The sequence below is a fragment of the Ambystoma mexicanum genome, chromosome 6q (assembly GCF_040938575.1).
Source record: "Ambystoma mexicanum isolate Mex_15411 chromosome 6q, UKY_AmexF1_1, whole genome shotgun sequence".
Classification (NCBI taxonomy): Eukaryota; Metazoa; Chordata; class Amphibia; order Caudata; family Ambystomatidae; genus Ambystoma; species Ambystoma mexicanum.
The window spans coordinates 377,643,915-377,658,659 of NC_090937.1; the positions used below are offsets into that span (position 1 = coordinate 377,643,915).

Sequence of the window (14,745 nt, forward strand, 5' to 3'; positions counted from 1 at the left end):
CTTTGGCAGTAACACTGAGACCTTGTTTGTTACATCTACTGGGACCGCAGCGCTCTTCTCGGCCTCTGCTGAGGCCAACTCGCCCACCAGAGGAAGCTGCATCGGAATTGATAACTGAGGACATTGTCGTTCCAGCAGAGTCAAAGCACCAGCTTGGAGTTGGTGATGTTGTAATAGGATGTTTTGCTCCTGCTCGACTTGGGTGCTGGGCTTAGCACTTAATTGCCCTACATCAGTTTTGGTGCACTAAGAGGACCTTGGCCCGAGTAATTTACTTGTATCATATTTAAATAATGTGATTGCCTCTCGGGCAACTTCAGCGAACACCCGTTTGTTGGTTGCATCGCTTTTTCTGCCCTCACTTAGTAGGTTAAAGGCTGCATCCAATCTTTTGCTTCCCTCGTCTTGTTCTACATACGAGCGATCACAGATTTTTTCTAATTGAATCAGTTTGGCGTTCCTCATAGCCACAATAGTCGTTAAATCTTTAGTTGCCTCATGTATATACTCATAAAGTTTCCTAAACGGGGTCAAAGAAATCGCTGAGGATGCCAATAGGAGGGCTTGCAATTCAGTTGAGGACAACACGGTGGGTATTTTCGTTCCTGAGGTTTGTGCATGTTGCTTCGGCATCTTACCGGGATGATATTCGTTGTGGCGCCGAATTTTAGGGAATGGACGTTCCATCAAAGTTGAGTCCATAGAATCATTGTGTAGAGAATGTAAAGAATGCTCATTGCAATATATTTCCTCAGCAACCCCATTTGCATTTGGATTCCTGTTTGGAGCGGAATGTTTTTTTTGGGAGGTCAAGTGAATGCCAGATAACTCATGCCGTGACTCCCCATTGGGCAGGTGTTTGTGTGTTTTCAACCGTTTGTAGCAAACTTCTGACCATATATCACCCGTGGCCCCCATTAACTGGGTATTATTTCGTTTTAGGGCTGTTTTTACCTTAGTGTCTACAGAAATCCTGTGCTCTTTAGGTTGCTTATTTGAACATGTTTTGTTCAAGAGCACTAAGTTCTGTAAGACATTATTCGCAGCCTCCAGTGAGTCTCTTCTTACAGCAATTTTTTCAACCGAATGCGGCTCCGTCAGGCTGCCAAGAATCAGACACGACTCTCGACATTGCACCTCTGGGGTTAAGTTGTGTTGCTGAAAGACGATGTCGTTATCATTAAGTTCGTTAAGTTCGTGAATGTACTCAGTGGCCAATTTGTTCCTGATGCTCAATGGAGAGCTCGCAGTGAACGAAGCATCTAACTAATTTACGCTGCGCATGGAATCCTCACAGGCCAGCCTAGGGAGTCAGAGGACATTCGGTTGGGCGGCTGCCTTGTGTAACTCTGATGGACTACAGCCCTGCAAGGACACCACTCCCAAGCCCTCCACGCGATCTCCACCAGGGGGAGCACCACCCGCTCCACAGCCGCCAGTCTCCACCCCACGTACAACGGCGTCCAGGCCGCACCGCAGCGTACTCCTCCCCCCGACATCCCCCACCCCCTCCGAGACGGCGTCCACAGCATCCACAGGGCCATGGTGTGGGTGAGTTTTCAATACAGATGTAACGTGGGGGGGGGAATGTTGACATTGTTTTCAGGATACTCGTTTCCAGTAAAGTTTGCTGTATTAAAGTTTAGCGCTACCGAGGAGTCGATATGCTCGGCGCTGATACTGTGAACACAGTCAGCACCACTAACGAGCGCAGTGCAGCTCTCCTCAGCAACGCCGAGTGTCCGACGGACTCTCTCTCACGAATACGCGGGTTCGTTCGAGGCAATAGCTGCAATAGATGCTTCAAATAGTGTATCGTAGTGTGTATGTTGAGCAGATTCAAAATCAAGTTCCGGATTACAGTCAATTACATCATCAGTGCAGGAACAGTAGCGACTTACTTTGGGAATGATTTGAGAACGCTGTGAAGCTATAGCTTCTGCTGGAACTCCAGCACAGTCGCAACGCTTCTGAGCTCGAGTCCTTAATGCTGGAGATGGCGCTGTCACCATTACTGAAGCTCGCCCACTCGCCACAGCCAAACAGCTCCAAGTCCACAGCCCTTTATGTCAGGTTTCATGGGGTTTGGTTGAATGTGGTGGAATGAGTGTATGATTAACATAAAGTATGGTTTGGGCCTTAACTTTTAGTGCAGAGTGTGGAGAGCTTCCCAAGCCAAAATGGAGACTTCCAAAAGGATCAGTGAATGGTCAGAAGTAAATGAAAGGCATTGTTGGAACATTCTAAACCGCCTTTCGTTGTCAGAAGCCCAGCTGGAAGGTCTTATGTTTGAAGCTCTTAAGATTTAGAACCTTTAGCTAGGCCCTTGTGCCTAGGATTTGTTATTTGGATCAGGAAAGTGTTGGAGAATTTAAGAAGAAACTCAGAAACGTTCCGCTAACAGAAAGAAGCAAGTTAAGTGACTTTATTATTTTTTTTACAGAACTTTGTGAAACTTTACACCTCAGGGCTTCACGCCGCAAGGGTCACAGAGGCGGCCTTAAATAGTCAGCTGACTAGCTGGCTGTTAGTTGTTAAAGGCACACGCACCTCTTCCCTCTTCTGTGGGCTTGAATGGGTTGAATGGGTTTCTCCCTCCTTTTCACTCACCACAGCCAAACAGCTCCAAGTCCACAGCCCTTTACACCTCAGGGCTTCAAACATTTTTTCGAATTGCAAGACCAGTAATGCGATATACCTTAAGCCACAAGGGCATTCAATTAGGTAGATCGGGCAGACCCAAAGATCTGTCAACAAAAGAATAAGCGAGCATCGCTCACGCATCTGCTGTAAAACACAATGCTCCAATGGTTGCACACTTCCTGGAATTCCGTCATGGCGCTGATGATTTCACTTGGTGGGTGATCGACAAGTTGGAGAGTAATACTAACATCAGGAACGCTCTGAAACATAAGGAAGCATGGTGGATTTTCAAACTCCACACAATAACTCATGGCCTGAATGAGGCCCAGGTTACATGGGAGTAATATCTGATTTCCATCTCAATGTGCACTACTTCTACATACACACGGACGCGTTAGACTTCCTACCCATACCCACTCACTTAGGCGGCCGAAGATTGACCTCATGATGCAGGGCGGCCCTCGATTGCCATACATGGGACATGTATCTCCAATTGAAGACTGTTCAATGAGTGATTTTTGCTACCCACACATGTATCCAGTCACGGTGACTTGCTTATATCAGACATTCCAGTCTTATGCCTATTTGATCAAGCCCTGCCCAGTACTTACCCCGTTTCTCCCTCGATGGCCATACAACACCTTGTTCCATCACAGTTAAACACCATTCCAGGTACCTCTGTACCCACGTTATACTCATGCTATGGCTGCTTTATACTTCTGATCTTCTCAAGCCTTTAGTTTAGTTTCTTTGTATATATGAAGCGACTTGCGCCCTTGTGCGATTCCATGACTCGGTAATTCAGACCATTAGGTTACGACAGCAGTCTGTGTACACGTTTCGCGTTAATTCGCTTCCTGCACCACGGCCGTGACTCAAACGTTGCCATGATGACAGGATGTAAACTTACACTCTACGCAAGCGCGGGGGCATATACACTAGCTACCTAAAATTCCTTGACGACACAGCTCTCCAGCGGCTGCTGGAGAGACTCGCGGTCTGATGAAACGCAGATCCCCGCGATTTATTCGGAGTACCAGGCTGAATTTAGTTTAAGGTAAGCAACCTTGTGATACAGAGCTGCTTGATGGACGACCTCTACTCTAGGTTGCCTTTATTCATACGCAGAGCCAAACATATCACCCTATGTTGTTGTTGCCATTTTTCTCCTTCTAGCTCCACATTTGTCCACATGAGACGAACTGCCACAGAGAAAAGGCTCCCAGTGCTAAGATTGTTTACATGTCTTCGATCTGACGGAAAACATGAATTCCACCACTTAACATACAGGTACAGCCAAATACTTGCATGCCTCACTCCATTGCATTTGACATGTGTTTTGCACTACCATTGAGTAGCTAGCACACCTGGTGACTTTGCCCCACTTGTCTTTTTCTACCATTCCTTTCTAGTTTCACGATTCCTTTTGTGTACATTATCGCTAGCTTCCAGATTAAGTATACCTGAAGCTGGATTCACTAACGAAAGTAGATTTTTTCCCTGCCAGTTCCAGACCTGGCAATGTGAACACAGGATACCGCCCCTTCGCAACCTTGCCGAGCGGTTCCATTCCCACAGGTTTGCCTCTACTCTGTTCCATTTCAACATATATGACTACGGCTGATATTGTTGTTGCTATATTACAGGTATCCTTTTTCATGGCTACATGTTAGACAGCAATGTTTCACCTTTTAAGTATTTCTTGATTTAAAAGGGTTTGAGACTTCCCACTGATCTCACCCACCTTTTCTCCCTCTTGTTCCCTTCCCCTCCCCCCTCTTTCTTTTTATTTACTTCTTCAGAGATATCCAATCCAGAGGCCCAGACGAAGGCTTTCCAACAACCAGCCGAAACGCCCCAGGAGTAAGCACTCATCGTGCTTGACTGTCCCTTCCAACTAGATAGGCGGCCCATCACCCTGGCGTATACCGATGGTTTTGGTCCTCTGTTTGTTGGATTTAGTCCATGCCCTGGTTTGATCTTTCTGGTTCTCTCAGTAGAGCGAGGCAGCTGGTTAACCTTGCTATAACTGAGGACCGACTAATAGGGTTTCCTTTTTCTTTTCTTTTGCTTTTAAATTGGTGACATGCATTTGGACTAATAAATTTGGTCCTGCTCTAACTGAACTCTATTTAGTCCGTAAAAGTTTACTTTTTAGGCACTCAGAGTATAGCCGGGCAATTAACCAGCCTTTGCTAAAACTTGTGGACCAACTAATTGGCCACAATACTTTTCTATCTGTACTGTATAACTGTTGAATTGTTTTTGTACTCAATATAAATATTCTTTGTTGTTTTTTCTTCCTACATATTTCAAAATAATTTTTGCATCACTCAAATGATACTAACTCACGAATTAGGTGACTACTGGACAACAACAAATTGTTTTTGAGAAGTAACCTCTTTTCTTCCTTATATTTTTTATTTTTTCATTTGTTACACTGTATTGATGTCCTTTTTAAATTTTGTTATCGTTTATGATTTTTGCTTAAAAAGAATAACAGAAACAACTAATAAATTGAACAAAATAACTATTATTATACCAATAAGGGATTCTTGCCTTATTGGTTACACTTGTTGACCTGATTGTTTATTTGTAAAGATACTTGGCTTACTACCTGAAGCAGTATTTGGAAATAATTTGAACAAAATGACTTGGACACCCCGACACAAGGATAGTGTCAATAACTATATCTGTGGTTGCAGCCCCCCTCTTTGTTCCCTGTTGATTGAGCGCGTGTCAGAAATCACGGCACTCTCCAAAACCTGGCACTTACAGTGTCTGCCAGGGCAGCAAAGACAGCACTCACTGTTGTGCCTAAAAAAACATCCGGTAGAACAGTCATTTCCAGTATTACTCGATTACGGAGAGTATATGCATACATTGAGAGATCCCAAATGGAGTGAAGTAAAAGTACTTACAATGAAACAGCAATGATTGGCAATGAGTCATGGACTGCCACAGACTGCAGCACTCAATTCAAGCACTGCGCCCGGAAGCTTTTTATAGCTGCTGCACAGTGAGCAAGATGTAATCCAGTTGTTGCCTCCAAAGGGGTCCTCCCCTGAAACACGGTAAAAGGTGAGATCTTTTCACTTACTCCAGCACACGGTAGATTGACAGTCCTCAGCTTCTATCGTGTACCAAATCAACACCAGCAACACTGCTGCAGACTGCAGCACTCAGTTTGCACTCTGCCAAAACGCTATATTTTGAAGATGTGGGCAAACCGCCTCGCCCACCGGTTGAGTATTGATTGAGTGATTTGATGGATCATGCACGGCAGCAGTGAATGACAGTAACGTAAATGGGATCCATTACAGATAACGTAGCAAATAAATTAACATTCACAACACAAGCTTGCCCCCACAGATGCCTCAGATGTGTAAGATGACACTATTTGAATAAGCCTCCAAGCTTAGTATTCCCCGTTACCTACCAACAGCACTTTCTTGTAATGAGTGTGAATTTGCCCTAATACATACAGCAATCTTAGCTTGTGGATGAATTGTAAGTTTACTTTTAAGCAGATGTGCTTTTTGGAACAAAATAAACTGTACAGAATGACTCTGTTTGTAATAACTGTCTTGCATCTCTGGGCAGTACCTGGTACAGTGGTTGCATGCAAACGGACCTATTGGAGCACCTTAATTAGTCAATATTAATCTATGGAATATTATCATTGTTATTTTGTGCACATCTTATCGCAATGTAACTTCCTGTGATGTCACTTCCTGTGTTCAACATGGGCTCTCACCCTCCAAGCATTTGTGAAAGGTTGAGAGCTATGTTGTGTAAAGTAGGCATGGTATCAACAGTAAGACAGGCACAAGTGACCAAAGTTCAAGGGTGTTTATTGAACTTCAACAGGGGTGTGATAAATGCCTATCTAATCCTAAACCTACAGATGGGAGCAAGTTACGACCATCAAATAATAATAATGCAGTCCTAGTGGAGTCTCGGCAAAATAAAAGGGCCTATACTAAAAAACCTATTGCCAATCACTGCCTCTAAATACAAATAGTGTGGGGTAGTGTTTATGATAAAGAAAGAAGTGTTCACAAAAATGATAAGTCAGGATGTTCAGGCTGTGTTGGCCTCCCTTCCCCACGTTTTCAGCACGGGACAAGGTGGTTGACTCAAGCATGGCACACTCTCTAGCTTCTTCGGCACGAGTATACAGTTCAAGTACCAGCATCAGGGTCTTCTGTGCCCAAGTCTCTTTACTTATGAAAGTCTCTTGATTCAGAGAGCCTGATGTACCAAAAGAAATGAAAAGTTCCTTTCCTCTTACAAGTACTCAATTCAGCTGTGTCACTCTTCACCCTGGATCCCCCTCAGCCAGGCTCAGATCCTTTTTATACAACAATCGTTACTTTGGAGCACCCTCTTTCATGGGTGACTCATGGTTCACCCCGGATCGCCCTCAACTGGGCTCCGATCCTTCCTCTTACACAATTAGTCTCCCTCAGCCGGGTCCGGACCAATTTAAGTTCGTATTAACTATCGACTGTGCACAGGGTTTAGCTTGGCCCGTTGCAGGACCACTTCGATTTCACAATTCCCTTTTACATTTGCCACCTCTCAGTTGGATACTTAAGAGAGACCTTCGAATGAGCAGCCACGTGGCGCCGGACTACTCTGTATATGGTATCTATCTTGGCTTCAAAAGTTCAATCTTGTTCAATTATGTTTGCATCTCTCATCAGATACGCTTCACACACTGTTCTCTTCATATTTCTCCATTCAATGTTGCTGCTTGCAACATTGGTTCCAACACAGACAGGTCTGCTATTAGTCTCAACCAATTCACCGGCTGTGCTGACTTTACTGTCGCTGGTTTGTTGTAGGAGCCAAGGGCAATACCCCAGCGGCAAATGCTCCTGCCCACCTTTGCTATTGACGCGTGAGAGCCCCGGGTACCTACGACACACAATGCAGGTTTCTTCAGCTTTAATTCCACGTCCTAGGTTTCTTATTCTCGATGGCTTGTGAACGTTTTTTGTTTCTTCTGAAAAGGTCAAGGGCACTTCCCTTCTTGCAACCCTCTCTGGTTTTGCCGTCTTTCTCCTCATATTAAACTGCCATCTTGAAACTGCTGCTTCCTCATGTGCTTTGCCTTGCTCTGAGTGCGCTTTCGTGCGCTGCCTTTTATCCATCTGGAGAAGTGTGATGAAAGTCAGGTGTGATATGATATGATATGGTATACATAACGCGCCTATACACAAGTGTTTCAAGGCGCGACGAGGCAAGGTGGGGAACAGAGGGAAAACAGAGACAGCAACCCTACTAGGTCAGGTGACATTGAGATCGAACAAGTGCAGGGGAGAGGGGGAGGGGAAAAGTGCAGGGGGAAAGGGGAGGGGGCAGTGCAGTACATAGAATAACAGTAAAATAATTAAAGACAATAGATAAAAGTGCAGCCAGCAGGTGGCAAGTGCAAGTACATACATTAAGTGCTAGTAGGGGCTGTAGGGATACAAAAACAGTCCCTGGGTGCAATGGTTGACAGGGGGGCAGTGCAGGTGTGAAACTGGGTGGGGAGGGACCTGTGCCCGAGATCAGAGGGTAGCTAGGTAACCAGTACAGTTTCAGATTAGCCAGAAGATCAGCAGGGGAGAGGGGGAGAGAAAGCAGAAGCAAAGAGGAAGGTCTTGAGGTGCTTCCGGAACTGGAGATGGTTCTCCTCATGTTTCAGAGAGGCAGGGACATGTTTCAGAGAGGCAGGGAGGGGCTGTTCCAGAGGGAGGCCCCAGCAGAAGAAAGAGATCTACCACCAACTCGCTGCTTGGAGAAGTGACTAACCCTGAGGGAGTTGGAGGCGGATTATCGAAGAGCTCGAGAAGGAAAATATTTAGAAAGAGAGTTGAAGGTATTAAGGTCCCAGGCCCAAGAAGGCCTTGTGGACAATGCAGAGGGTTTTGAACTTAATCATCGCCGCCACTGGGAGTCAGTGCAGAGATTTCAGTCCTGGAGAGATACGATCCCTGGGCTTCAGGCCAAGGACAAGTCTCGCAGTCCTGTTTTAGATGAGTTGAAGAGGGCGGAGAGTAGAGGCAGGCAGATTTAGAAAGAGGCTGTTGCAGTAGTCCAGCCTGGAGAGAACCAGAGCTCTGGAGACAGTGAGCATCTGGGGGAAGGAGAGGAAAGGAAGAATACCTCTAAGGAGGTGCAGCTGCTAGTGTGACTTCTTAGAGACGTCAGAGATATGAGGAGAGAAGGAAAGTGTGGAGTCGAAGATGACCCCGAGGTTTTTGGCCTCACAGGTGAGAGCAGGAAGAGGGCCAAGAGAGGCCGGCCACAAAGTGACAGGAAAGGAGGGAGCAGGTGTGCCAATGAGGAGAATCTCAGTCTTGCTGGCATTAAGGCAGAGATCATTGGCGGCACACCACTCATGGATGGCGGACAGACAGTCAGAGATGAGAAGGTGTTTGTGCTGGGAAAGGGGGGTGGATGGGTTAAGTTCCTAAGTATCCTACCTGGTCAGATGGGGAAAAGGTGTTACAGGGAAGGGGATACCGCGTCTCACCATCTGGTGTCCCACTCCCCGAAAAAACCCCATCCATGTGATCCTTCCACACTGGTCCACCCCCAGGTACTGGATCCAAAAGCGATGGCCATATCCTGGCCCCCTGGATGACAGATCCCCAGGGACTAGCAGGTGAGACACCTTCAGGTTTCTCTTAGCTGTTAAATCACCCCTTATTTTGGGCATGGTTTTCGCTGAGTTGAGGTCAGGATCTTGAAAGATTCACAGGGGCAATGTCCTCTAGGTTGAGGGATTCTTGATGGTGTTTGTCGGGTGGGTGTCTTCTGCCTGTCAGGATTCACTGGACGTGGTTTCTTAGAGGTCATCCCTCCTCTTCTTGAATTCTTTCCATCTTGAATTCTTTCCATCCAGTTCTTCCAGGAATCCTGTTTTACAAAGGGAGTGGTCCTTTAGTCTTGCTAGGCCCCTTAGTAATGGGCTTGCTGGGCTCTAGAATTCTCATCTGGTAATTTGCCTTCCTATTGGGACAATCATCTGCAATACCATTTGGGGTTACCGCAGTTGGGTATGTCAAAGCTGTTGTTCTGGGCCAGTCTGATCTTGGTTTCTGGTATACGTTAGGAGTAAGAACTGGGACAAGGAAGAGTGGGAGGAAATACCCAGATTGCTTACCGGTGATCTTCATTACTCTAGTGCTACCCTTCCTCTTTCCAGTACTGATGCCAGCCTCTCCCTGCCCAGCAATGAGAACATCACAGCTTCTTTTATATGGACAGGAGGATAGGACTGGTTAGATGCTTTATACTTGTGATACGATGGAGATGGGCTATAAAGGAGAAAATAAAGTACTTTTTATGAAGATTTCTGTCGAAAGGAAGATAAGCACCAGGATGAGGAACAGCAGGACAGGGAGTAATGAAGATTACCATGAAGCAATCCGGGGCATTTTCACATATGGTGGCTACAGTAGTCATATGATGGCATCTTTGGAGGATGTGCTTGGCATGGGAAGGTAACACCGCTGATGCTACCCTTACACGGGATAACTACACCAATAGTATGAAAATGAGAACATTCTCCTACATATCCGAGTGTTGTTCGATGGGGGTGATAATCACATGTAGTCATCTGGTAGACATAAAAAGGGGGTTATGTTTGATTAACAGCTGCATAGTCAAAATACAGTGCACAGGTAAGTTCCTGGTTATTTTACACATTTTGGACCATTGGTTACCATAAAAACACTGGGAATGTTGTCTTGGTTTTGGGCTAGCCATCCTCAACTGCATTTTTCTAGATCGTCTCCTTGTTTCTATACAGATCCTCCCGCACCCTTGAACTTTGAAAAGAAGAAAAAGACACGTCTTGAATTGTGAAAGTGGGAACATGTGGCCCAGCGTGTGGTGAAACATAACAAACACACTCTTCCTCATAGAGGCCAAGCCAGTTTCTGAAAAATAATAGCAGGTCTCCTGTCATCAAAAAGCATGATTTCCTGTCATGGATTTATGTTACATGATCAACTTCAAAAGACCTAAAAGATTTAAGACCTTGGGGCTGATTCATGGAATTTGTGTGCCATTCTGCCCGCAAATCCCCATTTGCTAAAAAGGGATTGGCGGGCAAAATGGCGCACAAATCCCTGTTTTTCGGCGCACATATTCCACAAATCATCCCCCAAATGTATTAGCCAGACGAAGAAAAGAAAGAATATACCCCTTCTTACCTTATAGAGTGGGAGTTAAACCCAGTAGCCCCCTCACTTTTCCTCACCATACACCTTCTTTAGTTCCAGATTTTCTGGGTTCAGCTTGTTCCTAAGTTTTATTTTCATTTAGATTTTATTTTTCTATCTAATAAATGTGCTCTTGCGCGGTTATGACTTTTAAACTCTGTTGTGTTACTGGATGCCATTCCTTGCGTGTAAAACCAACAGGCAGTTCTGGATTTTTTCGATAACAGCCCATTGCATATTGTGGCTAGAAGGCCCATCCATGTGAAAGCGATAACCAAACTAAGACCTAGACTGCAAACAACTGCTTGCCAAAATAAAAAGGGTGCTAGGTCTTATCTAGGCTATTTGGTAGGTAATCATTTGCAAGAAAGGGTTACACTTGTGTACCGAAGTAACATATCTGTAGGTATGTTAATAGGTCTGGGGCTTCACGCACAGTCGAGGGCAGATTTGGTATGCGTAAAGTCAACAGCTTTTTCCGGCAATAGGGTCCGCAATGAAGGTGGAGATAAAATGACAGTTGATGGATAATTGAATCGCCAGAGGATTCTGGCAGTGGTCTCGAGACCCCAGCCCATGCAGGGACCATACGTTGTGGTGGGGGTGTTATTGTGCCCTCTTACAAAGGTTTGAGACTATCTTTTACCCTTGTTGACTTCTCCTGGAGATTTGGCTCCAGATACATCCTTACCGGAGGAATGTTCACAGGATGTCTTTCACATATTTTGCATTTAGCTCATGTAGATAGGCCAAAAAACAACCTGGCTCAACACCAAGAGTAGTTTTCTTCATCTTGAGGCTTTAGCCAATAAACGCATTTTACAGGATCCAGGTTATTTCGTTGCTGTGGCTGTTTCACCGCATTTTGTATGTTGAATAAAGAAATCTTCAAAGTCAGTGGTCTTCATCAGGAGTTGGGCAATATCCCAGCGCTAATTGTGCGGGGATACGCCCAACGCTATTAGCGTTGCTGCAACTCGGTCCGGGCCAATTTGTACCGGATCCCGATTTGCTTTTCGGAGGTCAATTGGACCCAATGAGGGTTTCTTGCCGCTATTAGCGCGGAATTAGCGCAGCAGTAATAGCGCCGAAAACAGGCGGAAAGGGGAGATTTTTACCTCCAGCAAAAAGATGGAGGTAAAACTCCCACTTTCCGCCCAACTCGAGATCGGGTGGACCGGTAAATGCAGCAGTGATAGCGTTACTGCCGCATTTTACTGCTCTACCCAGCTCATGATGACGCACAGTATTGTAAAAGGGAGAGGAACGAGTATCTACTTGGCAAAACCAGAGAACCCAACACTGACAGCTGAGAGTTTAATGAGCTGTGAAAAACGTTTTAAAGCCTTCCCCTGACAGTTATCTGACCAATTTTGTGTGAAAACAGGAACTTTTTACGAGGGTACCTTTTTACCAAGAGAGGGAAAAGAAATCTGACGAAGGTCTCAGTGGGCAGAGCTTAGCTGCTTTTTGCTAATTGGCTGCCTCATCTGTGCTTGGGCTCTTAAGGTGGTACACACATTTAAAAGCAAAGGAAAAAACCTTTAAAGTGAAATGTAATTTTTCATAGTCTGACATATGTGAACAGATCATGATTTGTGAATCTATAAAAGGCCAAATACTAGAGAGTTTTATTTACCATAGCCATCGGTTCAGCTTCCTGTTCTAGAGTAGTAGTGGTAGGAATGGCCAGATCTGTATCTGTCCGACTGCAAGGAATGTCTAGCAGTCAAAGAGGATGGTTAGTCTTACCATTTGGATAACAATCGAGAGACCCTGGGTAATTAACCCTTCCGCTCTAGTGTTAAATTGAGTGACCCATGGAGGAATGGAAGAAGACGTTCCCATCCAATAGGCCACCCGGGCTGGGATAAATTATGAGGTTACTTCTCCTGTAGAAGGCATTCCCAACCAAGGGAATCCATACACAGGACAAGGAGGACAGCGATAATCGAAGAATGTAAAAAAAAAAAAATGAGGCATTTTAATAGATTAATTAAATAGAATCCACTTAATATAAAAACCAGAAACCAACTATAACAATTTATTAAGGAAACAAATCCAGGGCAGCTTTTTCAACTAATACATTTCTATGAAAAAGTCAGAATTCGAAAACATCATTCTAGCGACTTTCTAATTTTAGGAGAATAACATGATGGTACCCATTGTCAAATGACTACATAAGTACACTTCCATAATATAAAGAAGCCGGCAAGAAAGAGTGGTGTTACTTACTGACTGGAAGAGTCCCGCCGAGTCTTGTCCCCATCCGCTTCTTCATCTGTTGCAGAGTCAATCCCAGCCTCACCTTAAGTGACAAAAAATGGAAAATATAAATGAGTTACTGTGAACGGGCTATCATCACATCCAAGGTTTTTGAGCTCAGTGTGCACGATTGCATCAATAATTCATTGTAATCCAGATACACTTTTGTCAATGTCAACAGGTATTTTATCCACGCTCTGCTGTGATTGGTAGGACTTTGCAGTGCTGTATCCTTGTTCAAAAGTGCAATCACTGCACATCTAACGTATGTTATAGTCAGAGTTCGATATCTGGAAAAATGGTGTCTTCAATGAGTATTTCCGACAAGTATGGACAAGCAGGTGTATGGTGGGGTCGGCTGGGTGCTCCAAACTGGAGCTCCAAGATTGTTGCTGCAACTAGAGTGAGCTGAGGAATGCGGTGAGGTGATTGGGGGGAGGGGTGCTGTTATTGGTGCAGTGTGACCCCCCCACCCCCGAAGGGTCTGGTGTTTAGGTCCTTGCATTCCATCAAGTGGAGCAGGAAATACCATCTATTGGAGTCCGCCTTAAGTGACGGTGTGAGGGTTTCAGCTACCTACATTTAGGTGCTGTACAATTTGACCACTCAGTATGGGGAAAATTGGATATGTTCTAAAGAGGGGGATTTCAGACATTCCCCTGGATATTAACTGTGTGGAATTGCCTGTGACTGTATGTATGTTAAAAAACAAGAGCTTTTGCTTTGTTTGCAATTACAGGACGTGCTATGTAAACCTTTCCCCAGCAGCCGCAGTGGGGCAATCCATAAATGTGTGGTTGTTAACTGAAAGGTAGGGTGTTCAAGCCCATCCTGTGATAGCAGCGAACTGGCATAAGTAAAAATGTAAAATTGCCAAATGAATAGAATGTTTATTTGTTTTTTTTAACTATTATGTAGAAGGTTTGTTTAAAAAACAATGGGCCTCATTATAAGTTTGCCGGTCCGGTAACAATGGTACCAGTAAGCTTGCCGGTACTGTTGTTACCGGACCGGCAAACTACGAGTTCTGCTAGCGGGTGCCCTCCCGCCCGCCAGGTCTGACCTTGCAGACGTACCGGCACCCGCGAACAGAGCATGTTGGATGCACCGGCACCATTTTTTCCAACGCCCGCGAATGGGCAATTACCGGGTCCAGCGGCTGTAATGACCCGGTAATTGCCCATTCGTGGGTGCCGGAAAAATAAATGTTACCAGCAGGGCGAGCCGCCAGGGTCATAATGAGCCCCAATGAATTGTGCATTCCTTTACCCAAAACTGGGACAGGGTATCTAAATAAAAATAGCTCTGGACGGCGGACAGAGTGCCAAATTCCAGGACTATCTTTTCAAACAGCGTTTCCTCCTCATTCATAGGCGCTATGCGCTTGGTTAATAACTGCAGTAGTTGCTCTATGATGCCTCTAACTAAGTCCCCAGATCAGTTAAGAACGAACCTAGAGACGCACTCCTTAATAAAGTCCTGGCCGGGCTACGTGCAAGAACGGGGGCAGGCATAGTCCGTTCCTCCGATCTGAAACTCTTGCGGAGAATTGACCTGGCCAATTGGTGCTCCCAAGGGAATAGTGACTGTATCTTGGTAGGATGTGGAGCTG

The 14,745-nt window shown here is 45.2% G+C and overlaps 1 protein-coding gene across 1 annotated transcript in view; it reads right to left on the minus strand.

Moving 5' to 3' along the window:
* The window catches only part of CAAP1 (caspase activity and apoptosis inhibitor 1), a 459,525-nt gene that overhangs the window by 201,713 nt on the left and 243,067 nt on the right, over nt 1–14,745 (minus strand). Inside the window, exon 5 of the mRNA XM_069630858.1 lies at nt 13,104–13,176. Coding sequence (XP_069486959.1) covers nt 13,104–13,176 — 73 coding nt within the window. The remainder of the gene's footprint in view (nt 1–13,103; nt 13,177–14,745) is intronic.